The sequence below is a fragment of the Hippoglossus hippoglossus genome, chromosome 22 (genome assembly GCF_009819705.1).
Source record: "Hippoglossus hippoglossus isolate fHipHip1 chromosome 22, fHipHip1.pri, whole genome shotgun sequence".
Classification (NCBI taxonomy): Eukaryota; Metazoa; Chordata; class Actinopteri; order Pleuronectiformes; family Pleuronectidae; genus Hippoglossus; species Hippoglossus hippoglossus.
This window is the reverse complement of record NC_047172.1, coordinates 325,490-342,989: the sequence shown is the minus strand read 5'-3', so window position 1 is coordinate 342,989 and position 17,500 is coordinate 325,490. Positions and strand designations below refer to the sequence as shown.

The window sequence follows — 17,500 nt, the reverse complement described above, 5'->3', positions numbered from 1 at the left end:
GCTGCCTCAGGAGTCAAACAGAGGACACAGCGTGTGTGTGTGTGTCTGTGTCTGTTCTCCTTTGCTCTGGTGTGGACACTAACACACATCTATATCTATAGTTATCTGTAGTTTTAAAGAGCTTGAACTGGATGACCTTGTGTTTGTCAGGGAGAGTCCTGCAGCTCGGTGTCTTTCCTCAAGGCAGCAGGACGGCCGCCCTCCTCTTGCTTTATATTTCTGTTTTCTGGCCACATCCAAACTAAAACAATCTCCGTCCTCATGAATGTTTTAGCTGCTGAACGAATCAACGTCCACACTAACACACTTGAAAACGGTACAATAATGTGATGAGTTACTTATTGAACACTCTTTTGAACAATGTCTTTTATTGTTTCAGTTCCCTTCTGTGTTTGATGTATCACTTGATGTATGGCTCATTTGTTAGTCTTATTTTCTAATATCTTCATTCTTCACATCTTTTTCTGTTGAAAACATTATTCAATGATACAGTGGCCACACAAAACCATAACACAGAAACATGTTATTGCTTATTTTTGTCAATTTACCAAAACCTCTGTCACATCACAAGAATAATGTAGTTAACAAATGAGATGAAGTCAAAATACTCAAATAAATGAAACAGATTTTAAAGCTGCAGCTAAACTTAAGTTACACTTTCTTTGTTCAGCCACACAAATTATTCATCTCTTTCTTTAAAATAAGACTAAACATATCCACACCACCTAATAGGTTGATGTACACATTTACACATTTCTGTAAACTCTGCCAATGGTCCTTTTTAATTATTATTCAGGGGGGAGTTCTATCACCAAGCTGCTCCCAGCGTAACCTCAGCAATGCAGCTACGCAAAGAGACTCACTCACAGTCTCCTGCCAATCCCAGTCGAGTGGCAGCGAGTGAAGCCAACGAGGTGATGAGGGAGATGGGACGCCTGAAATCTGAGATAAAGATGCTGCTGACGGTGAGAACACAAAATGAATGAGACGAGAATCGAGTTCAACAGACACAACATTTCTGTCAGAACTCCAGAATTCCTCACTGTCAATTTTGAGAACATGCTGATGATGTCACAGGGTTTTTGTTCCGCAGCCTGAGAGAAAGGTTGACCTTGGAGACTCAACTCAGGGCATCAAACTCTCAGAGACTAACACTCAGAGTTTGTGTTTGTTTATCCAAATGAATGTCTGTCATCCAGCAGCCACAAGACTCTGTGAAAACTACCAGGCCTCCACCGGACCAACACAAGTCTCAGCAAAACCTGCTCCATTCCCAACAAATCCAGGACCAGCAGTCCCAGTCCCAACGACCTCAGCACCAACAAAACAGCTCCCACACCCAACCAATTCAGTCCCAACAACCCTATTCTGATCAAACCAAGTCTCAACCAAACCACTTCCAGTCCCAACAATCCAGGTTCCAACAAAACCAGTCTCAGTCCAGAAAAGTCCCGTCCCATCAAATCCAGCCCCAACAAAATCAGAGCCAGTTCCATTCCCAGTCTGTGATGGTCCACAGAGGGCTTGTGGTACCGTCCATGTTGGAGGAGGCGGGTGGGGTTCTGCGTCAGGTTCGGAGACAGAAGAAGGTTCTGGAGGAGAACCTGGAGGCTCTGCTGAGAGCCAAGAACGGAGAGGTCCTTCACTGCCAACTGGAGGCGCTGGCTGCCAACAGGTAGCTAATAGAAGTTATGTCAGAGGCCTAGGTCATGTGCAAAGATACTAATGGTAACTACAAGCTAACATATCGTTTACCAGTAGCTAACTGGCTCTGTGTTTGGTCATCCATCTTCAGCACCAACATTTATCTGCTAACAAACCAGGAAAAAAACATGTTTGATGTGATGCTATGCTAACAGGTAGCTAGCATTAAGTTATTCATGTTCACTTATTGATAGCTTTTATTAACTTAAGTCTGCTAACTGCTAACAGCTTGCTCATGTCTGCGTGCTAATAGATAATGTATAACATTAACTCATCAGTTTTAAACCTGTTAATCAGTAAAACTTCAGACCTACGAAGTTTTATCTGCCAAAGAAAAAGAAAATAGTTTATTTTTCTAAATTAAAACTAGCAAATCTGATTTTTGTCCAACCACTGATGGCTGCTGCTAATGTAGTGTGTGTGTGTGTGTGTGTGTGTGTGTGTGTGTGTGTGTGTGTGTGTGTGTGTGTGTGTGTGTGTGTGTGTGTGTGTGTGTGTGTGTGCTGTCAGAATGTTTGGATTCTGTCTCAGTTAATAAAAGCTTCGGTCACAGAAAACGAGATGTGCTGCTCTGCTGTCTGACTTTGTGTCGTCTCTGCAGAGACTGGACTCAGGAGGTTCGGATCAAGAGGACGGTGGACGCCTGGATCAGCACTTTGTCCAAAGACGTCCAGGTGCGTCTCGCTCTTCCACAAAGGCCTGACAATGATAGAAATGGCAAAACTGTGTTTTAACAACCAGCTGTCTTATAAAGGTTTTTAAAGGAAGTGAGTTGGATGAAGATGAGGATGACGGCATGTGGGATCATGTTTTCTGAATTTTAGTTGATATGGTTCATGTCTGAAATAGACACAAAACCACATTGACGTCACTTCACTCATACATTTCATTTGCAAAGTATAAAGCTGGTTACAAAATGTTTTTGGCTGGAAAATCCTCTGATCTCTGACCTAAAGTAAAATCTAAATGACATTTTTATTACAGTATTATTATTATTATCTTGTCTTTGAGGTTCGTCCACCCATCAGCTTTCTGCTGAAGGTGGAACAGGTTTTACATTTTCACTCGTGGTTTCAAAAACGTTTCGACGCAGCAGAAACTTCTTCTTCTTCTTGTCCTCAGGCTGAGACGTCCTCAGAGAGGGCTGCCAGGAGCTCCGCCCCCTCAGGGAGGGGTAGGCCAATCAGTGTGCTCAGACAGACAGGAAGTAAGGTAGCAGGGCCGAGAGGAGGTCCAGGACAGAAAGCTGGACACAGAACGGTCAGAGTGACGTGTGATTGATTGATTTGATCAGTAGCGCACAGGTGATCAGTTGTTTTATTGATGGTGTCTGTATGCAGGTGCAGGGGGCGGAGCCTGTCCCAGGTGGGCTGATAGACAGAGAACAGGTGGAGGGAGAGTCGTACCTGACACGTCTGTACGGCCGAGCTCCGTATGAAGGTCTGAGACGAACCCTGAAGAAGAGTCCATACCTTCGCTTCACCTCACCTGGGTCACCACTCAACAGGAAGCCCCGCCCCCGCCTGGTGGAGAGCGTCAGAGGTTGTTTTTTTATTTCAACTTTTATTGCCTTGAACAAAATATATAAAAACAACTCAGGATGAGTTTGTATGTCGTCTTCACCAGAGGTCGCTGATGTTTCCACAGTAAAAACCACAGTGGCTCTGTAGCCTCCAAGTGGTAAATAGAAAGAAAAGACCATTAACATTATAAAAAGGATAATTATGGGTTTTCAGTTATCAGGTATAATGACTGTAAGAAAACTGCAGAGGCTGCACACTCAATGTCATAACACACACACACACACACACACACACACACACACACACACACACACACACACACACACACACACACACACATACACATTGCAAGGCTTCTCATGACATCACTAGTTTCTACTGTCACATCAATAAAGACCAGTGACATTTTTTTCCTCAGGTGTGAAGGTAAAGTCTTGTAAGACTCAGACCAGTTTGACTCCTCCCCTCAGTCCATCACCTGGACGACTGCATCATCGCCTCATCTTCAGCTCCTCCCACATTATGCCAGGTGACCCGGCTGACCTTACAGTGACCCCTGCTGACACTGTTCCCATGGCGATCCCACTGGGTCAGTTAACAGCTTCTTATTTATCTTTCATCTTCATTGTAAATATTTTGAGACCAAATAAACCCAGTAAACAATGTTTAAATATGAAGGACTGCATTACCCAGAAATCAGTGGGGGGGTGCATTCATTAAACAAAACTCTTCATGAGTCTTTTGAGATTAATTTTAAAATAAATGGAAACAAATAATAAACAACATTTAACTTAAAGTAACAAAGCAGTTATGAATATATTGTAAGTGGCAAAAGGGGAAAAATAAATTAATTTACCAAAAAAATGCACAATATAAAAAGTAAGATTGATACATGAAATTACAAAAGCTTCAAAAAATACTGAAGGCAGATAAATGTAAAACATATCAAACAATTAACAACAAATACAATTCAAAAGGGGAAATGAATCTGTAAAACAAGAAGAAACTAGATCATCACTCAGTAGAGCTCATACCTCCACTAACAGTCCACTAAATTCTGAGATCCATGAATTATTCTCTGAGAAATCTATGAAAATATCAATAAACGTTTTATCTCAAAATGTTTGACAGAATTCCTGAATCCACCCCTGAACCAGATCTGACCCAAAAAACCTCCCTCACCACGTTTACTGGAAATCTGTCCAGTGCTTATTGTGACTAACACACTGATGCAAACATAACCTCATTGGTGGAGATAATGGTTCACCCCGTGCACCCCCAGGTCGTCGCAGGGTGGACTCTTCCTCCAGGTGTGTCACTCAGCATCAGCAGGAAATGACATCACCACCCACACCTCCCACCACATTCACTGTGGCTGCAGTGGTCGGAGCACCTGAGCAACAACCACAGGTGAGCTGTACATGACTGTCTCTCCCACATGAGGAGGTCAGAGGTCACTGACAGGTGGTGTTGTGTTCACAGAGGGAGGAGCAGCTGAATGCTGGAGAAGCTCCGCCTCTTGCTCCATCACACATTGTCATCGAGACAGAGAGCGAGGAAGAGGAGGATGAGGAGAACGCCTTCCCTGGTGCTGACTTCCTGTCTGTGGCTGATGTCCTCCAGGTGAGTTCCATCTGCCTCCTCCGAGTCAGCAGCAGTCCCACAGCTCCCCCTGCTGGACACAAACTGCACTTTCCTGAAGTTGAGCCCACTGCTCAGAAAACGACGGGAGGATTCAGTGTTTGATCCGTAATGATCCCATCAGAACCTTTAGTTGATTCTTCACAGCTAATGATTCTAATAAATTCAATAATTTCATCAGATATCTTGTTTCAAAAGGAACAGAATGTTTGATTGATAAATGACTCATCAATTGATCCGTAACCAATTAAAAAGTGAGGGAATATTTTATTATATCTGATCAGATTTAGGTGAAAGTATTTGTTTGACTATATTTATATGTGATAAATAATGTGAGATCATGAACAACCAACCTGCCCCAGGTTTCCTCTGCTCTCCCCCAGGAGGAGGAGAGTGTGGTGGGGGAGGAGGCTGTGGAGCTGGAGGGGGGTCCGTCTCCTGCTCCGTTCATGTACCAGGGTCCAGCTTTCCCTCCTCAGGCCTGCTCTGCCCTCCTTGCCCAGGGTCAGGCCTCCACCCTGGACACAGACCAGCAGAGAGACGCCCTGGAGGAGCGGCTGGTGGAGTGGTGAGAGAGCGGTCTGAACTGGTCTGATGTGAACTGTACTGGATCCTGGTGGTTCTGGCAGCATGTTGTGGTTCTGTGTGTTTCTGCTCTGTCAGGGTGGAGCAGCAGCTGATGTCCAGGATGATCTCAGAGATGTACCGCCCCCCTCCCTCTGACCCAACCCACAACCTTTCCACTGACCACTCAGAGCTTGAGGAGCAGAGCTTCACCTCAGACATTGGTGAGTGCATAGACGGACGGACCAATCAGAGCAGATGTCTGCTGACCGGTACTATAGCATTCACACAGTGTGTGTGTGTGACTTTGACGTTTCCCGATTTCTTCGTTGTGATGTTTGTCTTTGTTGTGTGTTCAGTGGAGGCGGCCGGAGGTGGAGGACTGCAGCTCTTTGTCGACTCCAACGTGTTGGTGGACTCGGCTCTGATCAGGCAGCTGGTTAACGAGGTTCTGACCGAGACTGTGGTGTTGATGCTGGGACAGAGGGATGCACTGGACACAGGATCAGAACCAGGACTGGAACCAACGACTCCAGGACCAGCAGCACATCAGGAGGTACGGAACCTGAAGTGTCAGAGAAACAGCTCTGTGTTCTGACCCTAAACCAGATCCTTCTGTTCCAGGACAACAGGGTTCCACTGGTTCCCACACCAGTACCGACCCCTCCACCCAGCCCGACCATTACCATCAACCGAATCACGCCCCCGACCACGCCCCCGACATCTGAGCCAACCAGCCTGCTGATTGAGGAGTGTCCTCAACCAATCACAGCTGCAGGTAGAAACAACATTAGCATTATTAGCATTGTTAGCATTAGTGGGAGCAGCAGTAACATCATTGTTAGCATTGTTAGCATTAGCAGCTTACTGTCTGATGATGGTTCTCTCTGCCTCAGAGCTCAAGGCCACGCCCACACCTACTCCTGACCCCGCCCCATCAGCAGGAAGTCCACCTCCCCTTCATCAAGCCCCGCCCCCTCTGACCTGGCTAGAGGCTGAGCTGCCATTGGACGAGGAGCGACCAGAGGAGCACCTGGATACAGAGCAACAACCGCTGTTAGTTTAATGTCTTATCGTTATTATGTTATTATTGTTGCTCCTTATCTGTTTTAACTAGAGCAGCTAATATAAAAGTATTTTAACACCTGATCAATACAATAATCTGATATTGCAGATAACTGACATTTTTGGAAAATTCATAACTGATTTTGTGTTAATATGACACACGTGATAATATCGTGTAAATCAAAGTGAGCTGACGCAGTAAGTTTCTGGTTCTCACAGCTACATAATGAATGTGACGTATTGTTTCACAAACTGAAGAAAAGTTGTTAAAGCTGATGGTGGACTCCTCCTTCAGGGTGATGACAGTACAAGAGGAGGACCCTCCTCTCTCCTCCCCCTCCGTGTCCTCGCCGTCTCCTCGTGGTCCTGATGCTGACCCTGGACCAGCGTCCCCCTCCAGCTCTGTGAGCAGCAGCTCTGCAGCATTGAAACACATCTCAGAGGGAGAGGTGGTCATCAGTGTCAACCAGCTAACTACTACGACAGGTATCATCATACTTGCATCTTCTCTCTGATCGCAAAGTAAACCAAGAAATATTTCACAAAAACGTCACATTTCAGCCTCATGTCACTAATAATCCTGAAGATCCCACTTGAGCCTCTTTCTGTCATCACTTCCTGCTGTGAAGCTGGAAATGTAAAGCTTCATCCACACTCCACACTACTACGAGAGTTTGAGCTCCGTCCACACTAACACACCTGAAAGCACGTCACATGACCGTTCACATACACATGTGGTGTAAACAGGAAGTAGATGGTCTCCTCTGCAGCTGGTTGCTTAGTAACAGAGACTCCTCTGAAGGAGGAGCAGTGATGCTGAAGAGTCGGAGCAGGGATTTCTTTTCTCTGAGCGACGACGAGGTGGAACTGTTACTGACAGGAAGTGTTAGCGACGCTTTGTGTTCACCGCTGGTAGTCGAGTCATGTGACTGATGAGAACCAATCAGGAAGAGAACGTGTCATCGTTTACTAAAGTCTCAGTTTCTGTTCAGACTCAAACACAAACCCAGAGTTTTCAAACTGAAACGAGACCAGTTTACACAAGTCTCTGATTCAGAGGCTGGAAACTGCAGCAGGCGTAACCATAGCAACAGGGATGAGTTTTGAAACTGAAAGACGGAGCCTGAATGTAGAAAGTGTCCGATGCTGTGATGTAAGTGTCTCTCTGTCTGTCTGTGTCTCAGAGGAGGGGGCCGTCTGCAGTTTCTCCAGCTCTCTACAGGAGCTGCACGACATGGTGACAAAAAACACTGAACATGTCTCACTCTGTTTATACAGGAGGTTTGTTTGTCTCACACTGCCTGTTTGTCTCTCTGCCTGTCCTCCAGGACTATGACCCCCCCAGTGAAGGCCAGGTCAGAGGTCACGGCCTCCTGCTGACCCTGCTGACCAAGATGGAGCAGGGAGTCACACCCCGAGGAGAGAGACCACAACCTGAGGTACACACACACCCACCCACATACACACACACACAGACACACACCGACACACACACACAGTGACCTCTGACCCGCTGTGTGTCCTCAGGGCTCCTGGGGGAGGCAGGACCAGGGTCAGGAGGAGGAGGTGAGCATGGGAGAGGTGAGAGACAATCGCACTACAAAACCTCACAGGACTACAAATCCCACGGACTTCAGTAGGAGTACGGCAGCCCGGCGGGGTCAGAGCTCTTCACCTGGACAGATCAGTCAGTGTTCAGGTACGAGCTGAGGACACTGAACCTGTGATGAGTCAGAACCATCACATCTCACCAGCTGTTACTTTACTTTGTATCAGATTCTTGTATACAAGTTTGTTTTATATGAATTTATCTGATTCAGTCTGATGAACACAAAGAGCTAATGAAGGGAACTGCTGCTGAAATGTGATCAGTGACTGTAGGGGGCGCTGTGACACTGTATTTCTACACACACAGTGAAAGTATTGTGTGCGTGAGTTTTGCTCCACACATCCAGCCACTCTGTCACCACATCTCCATACAAGGTCATGTTTACACTGACTGAGCTGTGTGTGTGTGTGTGTGTGTGTGTGTGTGCGTGTGCGTGTGTGTGTCAGATCCTTGACTAAAACAACCCCTGGGTGGGGGGGGCTCTGTGTTTACTTGAACCTCTCTCTTTCTCACGTCACTTTCAGTCCAGACACATTTAAAACCTGTAAGTCCAGTTTAGACCTGAACATGCTCAGTCACATGGGATTGATGATTGATACATGGACGATGGTTAAATGAAAATATTTAACATTTCACTGTTTATGGTATGAAAGTGAACTCTCTCTGTGGTTGTCATGGGAACGTGTTAGATGTGATAGCAGTGCTTACAGTGTTTACATCACACTTCACTGACCAATCAAAGAGTTTTGTTGTAGACGTTAACGTTCAGTCACGCAGCAAACACAGTGTCAGTGGTGAAGAGTCGTCACGTTCCAGACTTCAGGTTTTCTGAATTCATAATCAATCAATCAATCAATCAATCAAGTTTTATTAGTATAGCCCATACTCACAAATCCCAGTTTGTCTCATGGTCTTTAACAAGGTGAGACGTCCTCTGTTCTTAACCCTCAAGAGTCAAACTACTAAAACCTTTAACAGGTAAAGAAGGTAGAAACCTCAGAGACACATGTGAGGATCCGTCTCCCAGGACGGACACAAGTGAACAGATGTCCCGTGGAACAGAGAACATCAGAGAGATCAGAGTATTTACAGCTTTGATTAGAATAAACACTTTGTAGCTGAAGGTCAATGAACTGATGGATTATTGTCAGTAATGGTCGAGTATCTGAGGAGACATATTATATATCAAGCAGACTTGATGTGATCATAGTCTAGGATCAGGATCCATCATGATCAGGATCCACCATTATTATCACGATCTCTGATTCACGATCCACCATCATAATCCACGATGTGTCAAAGTACTCGTCACATGTTTGTGATATTAATTATATTCATATATATAACGTGGGGGGGGAGGGGGGTAGATGTGACATTAATAAATTGAGACTAAATATCTACAAATCCCAGCTTCATCAGTGGAGTAACTGATGGTTTGTGTTTGTGTCTGCAGCCGAACACGAGGAGGAGGAGGAGGAGGAGGGAGGAACCAGGAGGATGGATGTTCATCTGCCTTCAGTCAGAGTGGAGGAGGAGGAGGAGGTGATGGAGGAGGTCAGTGCAGCAGCTGATACAGACTCCTCCACCAATGATGTTTTCTAGGAAGATAAACAGAAGCTGAACATTTCCTGAGTCACACTAGAATATTGTTTCCTGTTTAATCAGCACAAAAACCCACAACAAGAATGAATCCACTGATTCTTTCTCTGCTCTTTGACATGTGGACCATCACCTGGCACAGTTTCCTGAAGCTCACAATGATTCAAACTTAAACATGTGTTCACGATCACAAGAGACTCAAGAGAAGCTGGACCAAGAGGTTTATCTTGAAAAATGAATTCATCCATTCATCAGTGGATCGATGGACTGTTTCATATGGTGTATGACTGACACATTCCAGTTATACACCAGTCATCACGTTTATTGACTGATCCACACGGACGATCGATCAGTTAATAAACACTGATCAGATTCCTCACATCCTGCTTTTAAAAGAAATAAATCCTTTAACAAACTTAACATGTAACTAAAAACTTCCTGATGTCATTGTTTTTAAACTTGAGTGGTGAAGAGCAGGGGCGTGTCTACATGGTGCCTTCTTCTTGTCTTTGCTGCTATTTAAATTTGTTTATGTCTCTAAAGGTACATTTGTATTATTTATACTCCACACTTGCATAGTCACTAATAAAATGCTCTTTATTTTAATAAAGTAGTTTTGATTTCATTCACTTATTAAGTCCTTTTTTCATTTTGTCTGATCCGTAAACTTGTAACTGTCCTCGTCTCAGCTGATCCCAGGTCCGCCTCCGAGGCTTCACACCAGGTCCTGGACTTTAACCTCTGATCCTTTAAAGTGAAGCTCTTCTGATAAAAGTCTCACCTGTGATCAACCAGGTTTATTCTTCATGAATCTTTTCTATTTTTACTGTTTGTCTATAAAACATCAGAAAGTGGAGAATGTCGGTTGTGTTATTTCTTCATATCTCGTCTCTTCTTGTTTCTTCTCTATGTTGTCTGATCTCGTTTTGTCTCCTTTCATCTCACCTCCTTGTTTCACGTCATGTCAATTAAATGACCTCATTTTGTCTTCTCTCATCTTTTCTCAAGTTCTAAATATAACTCCAGCTCTTTTCTCCTGAGGTTTCCCTTTGAAACGAAGCAGCTTCTTTCTGATTCTCTCTCTGCGTGTCTGTTAATTCTTCAGCAGCTGTGAATCTTTCATGATGACGAAACCGAGTTCGTTTAACTCAGAAACACAAACAACCTTTAACAGCAGCAGAAACAAGTCACATTTAAAATGTTCCATCTTGAACAGTTTTCTGATGTTTATGATGATAAATTTGTCGAAATGATTTTGTAATGATTTGTACACAAACTGCAGATATGATGAGAACTAGCAACATGTGAATGGAGCTGAGCTGAAACCCTGATCGTCGCCTCACTCTGCGATGAACTTCGTACACAAGTCACGTTCCTGCAGATTTTCATGAAATTGAATCTTCTCAGTTCTGTTTGTTCTTTCTTGGATATTTCCACTCAGACTCTGTTTCCTGTGAACTGTTGATCTCAGTTTAAATTTGAAACTAAATAAGAAAAACTAATAAAACACAGATTTTTAATTTCACTGAAGCAGTGATAAAAATTGTTCAGTTTTGCTTTTCAAATGATTTTATTAAATAGTTCAAATAGTGACATTATCACAATATTTTAAATAATTTCACTTTAAATGTTTTATATTTGTATATCAAACGTGATGAAGAGTCTGATACTCGGAGGCGTTAGGACCCGGGGTGCGGGTCCGAGGGGCGGGGCATCAAGCTTTTATAAATTGGCACACTCTGACAGGAAGTGGTCTGAATGTTGCCTTCACAATAAGAGCACGTGTGTTTGTAGTAAATAATTAACTGAAGATTTGTTCAGTTTCTGAAAATTAAGTTAGAGTCGTTTGCAAGATTCGGATTATTTTACTAAATATTATAATTATTATTTATCTGTACCTATGTTTTCACCTGTCAGTCAGTCAGTTAGTTAGTTGACTAGTTAGTTAGTTAGTTAGTCTTCAGGTTCCTACACTAACAACTGGACAGATTTCCAGTAAACTTGGCTGATTTCTTAGAGATTAATTCATGATGAAAACAATCAGACATATTTACAGGATATTTGTGAGTGATTTGATGCAGATGGATTGAATTAACTGTTGAAGTGTGAACTTCACTATTGTTGATGTTCATGAGCTTCATCATAGACTTTTGGGAACAATTGGTTTTATTCTAATTTGAAGGTGTTAATCTGTGACTTCCTCTCGCTGTCCAATCAGAAGATGGAGATCTTCCTCCTTGTGTGTAACTGAAATGAGTTTTTATTGAAAATGTATTTAAAGTGTAACTTCAGCTCCAGTCGAATGAATGAGTATTCAATCTTATTATTGTTATTACCAAGATTATTTTTGTAGCTATTACATAAACTGTCGTTTTCAGCGATGACCTTTACCCCAGTTGTTGTTGCACATGAAGCAGCAGCAGACATGTGACACACTTTGACTTCAACTCATCAACTCATTTTAAAATGTGACATTAAATAAATTATAAAAAATAAATGAAAACGAACTGAATAAAATGATGTGAGGGAGAAGTGCGAGTATCTCACTTAAATAAATGACCTGATGGAGGCGTGTGCATGTGCACATGTATGTCTATGTACATGTCTTTATATTCATATATAGCTCTACTCTTAAATCTGTTTTATTCTGAAGGTCACAACAGGAAATGTATGTCATCATTGTCGCTGACATGGCTCAGCTGATTGGCCAGCCAGCGCGGAGGGGGCGGGGTTTCACAGGCTGAGGGTCAGTGTGATCGAAGCTTCATCAGAAGCAGCAGCTGATCCGAACTGTCTCCGATCAGCAGCTGATCCGAACCGTCTCCGATTAGCAGCTGATCCGAACCGTCTCCGATCAGCAGCTGATCCGAACCGTCTCCGATCAGCAGCTGATCCGAACCGTCTCCGAGCAGCAGCTGATCCGAACCGTCTCCGAGCAGCAGCTGATCCGAACCGTCTCCGATTAGCAGCTGATCCGAACCGTCTCCGAGCAGCAGCTGATCCGAACCGTCTCCGATTAGCAGCTGATCCGAACCGTCTCCGAGCAGCAGCTGATCCGAACCGTCTCCGAGCAGCAGCTGATCCGAACCGTCTCCGATTAGCAGCTGATCCGAACCGTCTCCGATCAGCAGCTGATCCGAACCGTCTCCGAGCAGCAGCTGATCCGAACCGTCTCCGGATCTCCACCGTTACCGCGGCCCCGGGGCATGCTGGGATTTACCTGGACCTCCAACTGAGTGGACATATTTTCCGGATTGTGGATCTAGTTCGCGGCTGTTTGTCCCGCTTTATCAACCCGGGTTAACCCATCCGGGTCACATGTTGTTAAAGTCCTGAGTCTGGCGGAGGACATGCGTCTGTCCGGCCGCTGCAGCCGGGACAGAGAGGCGGTGTCCGGCCTCAGGGAGCTGGAGGCTCTGCGGCAGCGGCAGGAGGAGCTGGTCCGGAGTGCGCTGGAGGAAGAGGAGGAGGAGGAGGAAGATATCCGGCTGCTCAGGAAACGGCTGGTAGGTCTCATGACCTCTGACCCTGGTCTACACAGACTCAGGTGTGAGGTCAAAGGTCAGGGATGATTTTGACGTTAGGATGGAATTTAGATCAGTGTGTGTAACACTGAAACACACACACTGAGACACACACACACAGACACACACTGAGACACACACACTGAAACACACACACACTGAGACACACTGAAACACACACACACTGAAACACACACACTGAAACACACACACTGAGACACACACACTGAGACACACACACACAGACACACACTGAGACACACACAGGTCATGAGTTGTCCTGATGTTCAGGTTGTATCCATGACGACGCAGCTTCAGGTTTTATGAGTGAAATGAGTCGAAGTTTGTCGAAGTCGGTTCTGGTTCCTCTGGGACCAGGACTCTCCGAGGACACAGGTGAGACGGGTCAGAGGACACAGGTGAGACGGGTCAGAGGACACAGGTGAGACGGGTCAGTGGACACAGGTGAGACGGGTCAGTGGACACAGGTGAGACGGGTCAGAGGACACAGGTGAGACGGGTCTGTCTGTGTGTGTCCATCAGAACTGTCTGAGGAGGACGGACGCCAGCCTCATCCATCAGTTACAGGAGCTGGACCGACAGATCATCGACCTGCGACTGGACCCGGACTCGTCACTTGACAAGCTGGAGAGCGACAGCCGGCCCAGCTCAGGTACTGGTATTACTAAGTAGTACTTTATACTCCCAATTATAGTCATAGTTAGTTACTCTTCACTTCACTCGAATACTGGCTACTGTAATTATTATATTTATAAAGCAGATTATTTTATTTTTATATTTGGATCAATGAAACTGTTTTAAAACATTCTTTTCTTGAGGATCTTTTCTAAAAGTTCTGGATTTAATCAATGATGTAAAAATGTCTGTTTTACCTTTTGTAAAAAAAATTGTGAAAATTTAATTTTAAATTTCATGAAACCAACATAAATATATATTTTAATTTAATACGTTTTAATTAATTTTTAGAATTTCTCATGATTTCTAACACTGCTAATACTATTTGGTAAAAGTCAGTAACTAGTTGGTTAATGTAAGTTACACTTGTTTCCTTTTCGTAACTAGTCAGTAATGTCAGTAGCTAGTTGGTAGAAGCTAGTGACCTGCTGACCCTCCGTACCTCACAGGGTGTTTCAGTCATGACATCACTTCCTGTCTCTCAGGCTTCTTTGAGCTGAGTGAGGCGGCTTCGCTCTCTAACTCGTCGGACTCGGTCTCCAGCGAGTGCTTGTGCTCGGCGGCGGACGCTGACGGACGCCTTCCGTCGACAGGTACAGATCATCAGTTGATCAGATGATGGGCAGGTGAGGGGAAGAGGGAGGAGTCTGCAGATGATTGGTTTATTGTTGGGGGCGGGGTCAGTGTTCTGACTGATCTGTTGTCTGCTGTCAATCATCCATGCTGACCTGACAGACTCTGGTTTCAACATTTTACATTAAATTACATTATATTACATATTACAATAAGTGCCATGAGGGAACAAACCCAGAACAGCAGGAGTCATGTACATTCGTTTCTACATCCTCATCTTGTTAACCCAGGTGTAGTCAGAGGAGATGTGTCTTTAGCCTGTGGCGGAAGATGTGTAGATGTAAATTTTATTAACGAAAGTCCAAACAACGTTGTCCTGTGGACCTGCTGCTGATGACGACACTGCAAAGTTTGACCTGTACGAACACAAATCCTCCAACTGTGAATATCCTGAATCTGCAGCTCACTAATGTGAAACTTCTTCTCGTCTCAGATGAGCGGAGCAGCTGTTTGGACTGGGACGTTCTGGTTGGAGGACTTTGTGACGACTTGTCTGGAACAGTTCGTCGCTCACTCTCTGCCCCTCACCCACCCACCCTGGATTCTGTCTCCTGTGATTCCCAGTCGAAGAATCACTGCGACCTGGTGGTCCAAAATGGCAGCGATGTGTACCGTTACCCAAGCCCGCTCCACGCCGTGGCAGTCCAGAGCCCCAACTTCCTTCAGATGTTGGGTCATTGCGCTCACAGCAGAAACGATGGACTCCTGAAAACCATTGAAGCTGGTATTGAAGTTATCAAACCAGAATCTTTGTCTCTTCCAGGTTCTGTTCCAGCTCCTCTTGTACCTCAGAGCTCATCCTGGCCGATCCCCTCCTCATCCCACACTCAGTCTCAGAAGCGTCTGGACAGCTACATATACAGTCTGCTACAGCGGAGAGCACTGCCAGTCAGGACCAGCAGACCCAGGACCAGCATCAGCACTGAACCGTCAAAGAGCATCCAGAGGCAGGCGAGTCTATGTGTGAGGCCGGTGTGTGGTTCTGGTTTAAAGACTTTGAAGGGGTATGAACTGAAACCCACCAGCAGAGCAGCAGCAAGAGCAGCAGAATTTGCTCCCTTGTCACCTCCGAGATATTGGTCTGTGGAGACTAAAGCCGAGGAGTTGGAGACTCAAAATGTCGTCAATGGTGGCAGCGCTGACACAAAGCAAGATGGCTTCAAGATGAACAGCAGTGACTTGGCAAAAAACCAGAGCAGCTCTCTAATGGACAGTGCTGAGAATGATGGTTTCTTCACCAAAAAGGACATGAACACAAGTCTGCTGACAAAAAAGAGCAAAGGGCTGCTGCCTCCGTCAGCAGTGTCCATCACCGCTCTGCCTAAAGACGTCACGGAGCCGGGCACTCCCAAAGCTGACTCCACCCCCAAGCAGCCATGTTACCCCCCTGACCCGGCACTGCTCCTCAGATCTCCACAAACTGTCAAAACACAACCAGCATCTCCTACAAACAGCCCCAAGCCTCTGCAAGCCGACCAGACGGAGAAAGGGGATAGGTCAGTGCTGGAGCTTACAGTTCTAGGGTCCTACTCCCAGACTCAGGACAAAGCAAGAGGTGGAGGAGGAAGAAGCAGTCACATGGTTAACACTAAGAACATCCCTGCCCAGCGGCAGAACATCGAAATCTGCAAAGGTTGCAGAAAGAAAACCAAGACTTTCAAGGGGAAGATCACCACGACGATGAAGATGAGTCGGACCTCTGAACACAATGTGCCTTCAGAGAGAGAAGAGGAAAAATCTCACCGCAGGTCCAGTTCTAAAGAGTCTCAGCTTCTGGAGGATGGAGGTTCTAGCAACATTAAAGTCTCCAGGAGAGCACCTGGCCGTGCTTCCTCGTCCATAATGGAACGCCTCCCTGTGTCCATCCCAGAAGGCCGAGTCCTGGATAAACACTCCACACTCGCACTTAGCAGTGTGCACTCAGGCACATCCACGCACTGTTACCATGGAAACCTCCACCATCACAGTCACCATCATCACCGTCACCACAGGCGTGACCGGGTCATGGTTGTTGCTAAACCAAAACACAAACGTCACGATTACCGGCGGCTACGTGTGACCAGGGATGTCGCACACGATGAGGCGTTCAGACGTACTCAGCGGCGGAAGAGAAGAGAGCGTCTCAGTATTGCTGCAGCCAACATGTCCCGCCCCTCCAGTGGGCAGCTGAGGAGCCCGTACTCTTACATCGGAGGAAGTGACTCGGAGTATTCAGCCGAGTGTGCGTCGCTCTTTCACTCCACCATCATGGACACCACTGAGGACGAGAAATCCAACTACACCACCAACCGCTTTGGAGACAGTGAGTCCAGTGAGGGGGAGTACGTGGAGGAGAGCACCACCAGCAGTGATACTGTGGAGAGTGGAGCTGGTGGTGGGACAGGTGGAATGGGCAAAGGCTTGAACCAGTTGGGGCCACCAGGGGCCAGGGTGATGGGGCAAGACATGACACCAGCTCAGGTGAAGGCCTTCGTCAAGATTAAGGCCTCTCACAACCTGAAGAAGAAGATCCTGAGGTTCAGGTCAGGTTCACTCAAACTCATGACCACTGTGTGAGTCAGCTGGAGGCAGGAAACCACCGTCCTACCTGCTGGAATGTCTTACCCACGCACTTCTTATGTACCTGAACTACATATAATGTAAAACATGTGTGACATTCAAACCAACTCCATTCCTCCGAAGCCTGAGAGACTAATCCAAACCAGCCAATTCTTGTAAAAGCATGAGTTCATCTGATCGACTCAGTGTTGAGGTAATCACGACTTCAGGAGCTGCCGTTTTCTGATGACTGTGGGGATGCTCATCTTTCCTTTTGTGTTCTTCAGTGTGACCTTTAAATTCAGAAAAAGAACAAGAGGGAATATTCTGGCGTACATTGTCGTCAGTAACCTTTCAGTGATTGGCTAACATATCAGCTTCCTGTGTCTAAATTTACCTTCACA

General features: G+C 45.5%; 2 protein-coding genes across 2 annotated transcripts in view; both read left to right on the top strand.

Moving 5' to 3' along the window:
- The window catches only part of kiaa0586 (KIAA0586 ortholog), a 30,709-nt gene extending 20,246 nt beyond the window's left edge, over nt 1-10,463 (top strand). Inside the window, exons 9-26 of the mRNA XM_034577029.1 lie at nt 1,418-1,675; nt 2,306-2,378; nt 2,827-2,964; nt 3,045-3,246; nt 3,646-3,816; nt 4,510-4,637; nt 4,710-4,850; nt 5,231-5,436; nt 5,532-5,656; nt 5,792-5,988; nt 6,057-6,210; nt 6,329-6,488; nt 6,793-6,983; nt 7,682-7,734; nt 7,826-7,936; nt 8,025-8,196; nt 9,560-9,624; nt 10,395-10,463. Of these exons, the coding sequence (XP_034432920.1) occupies nt 1,418-1,675; nt 2,306-2,378; nt 2,827-2,964; nt 3,045-3,246; nt 3,646-3,816; nt 4,510-4,637; nt 4,710-4,850; nt 5,231-5,436; nt 5,532-5,656; nt 5,792-5,988; nt 6,057-6,210; nt 6,329-6,488; nt 6,793-6,983; nt 7,682-7,734; nt 7,826-7,936; nt 8,025-8,196; nt 9,560-9,624; nt 10,395-10,463 (2,614 nt within the window). The remainder of the gene's footprint in view (nt 1-1,417; nt 1,676-2,305; nt 2,379-2,826; nt 2,965-3,044; nt 3,247-3,645; nt 3,817-4,509; nt 4,638-4,709; nt 4,851-5,230; nt 5,437-5,531; nt 5,657-5,791; nt 5,989-6,056; nt 6,211-6,328; nt 6,489-6,792; nt 6,984-7,681; nt 7,735-7,825; nt 7,937-8,024; nt 8,197-9,559; nt 9,625-10,394) is intronic.
- Nucleotides 10,464-12,963: 2,500 nt separating this feature from the next.
- dact1 (dishevelled-binding antagonist of beta-catenin 1) lies at nt 12,964-17,255 on the top strand. Its single transcript, XM_034575785.1, has 4 exons — nt 12,964-13,211; nt 13,773-13,902; nt 14,411-14,518; nt 14,992-17,255. The coding sequence occupies exons 1-4, from the start codon at nt 13,056-13,058 to the stop codon at nt 17,112-17,114; spliced, it is 2,517 nt and encodes an 838-aa protein (XP_034431676.1). The 5' UTR covers nt 12,964-13,055; the 3' UTR covers nt 17,115-17,255.
- The last annotated feature ends 245 nt before the right edge of the window (nt 17,256-17,500 follow it).

Coding starts and splice junctions, on each gene's coding strand:
- dact1 (XM_034575785.1), top strand. CDS start 13,056: ATGCGTCTGTCCGGCCGCTGCAGCCGGGACAGAGAGGCGGTGTCCGGC. Junction 13,212..13,772: donor GGCTGCTCAGGAAACGGCTG/GTAGGTCTCATG, acceptor TGTGTCCATCAG/AACTGTCTGAGGAGGACGGA. Junction 13,903..14,410: donor CGACAGCCGGCCCAGCTCAG/GTACTGGTATTA, acceptor CCTGTCTCTCAG/GCTTCTTTGAGCTGAGTGAG.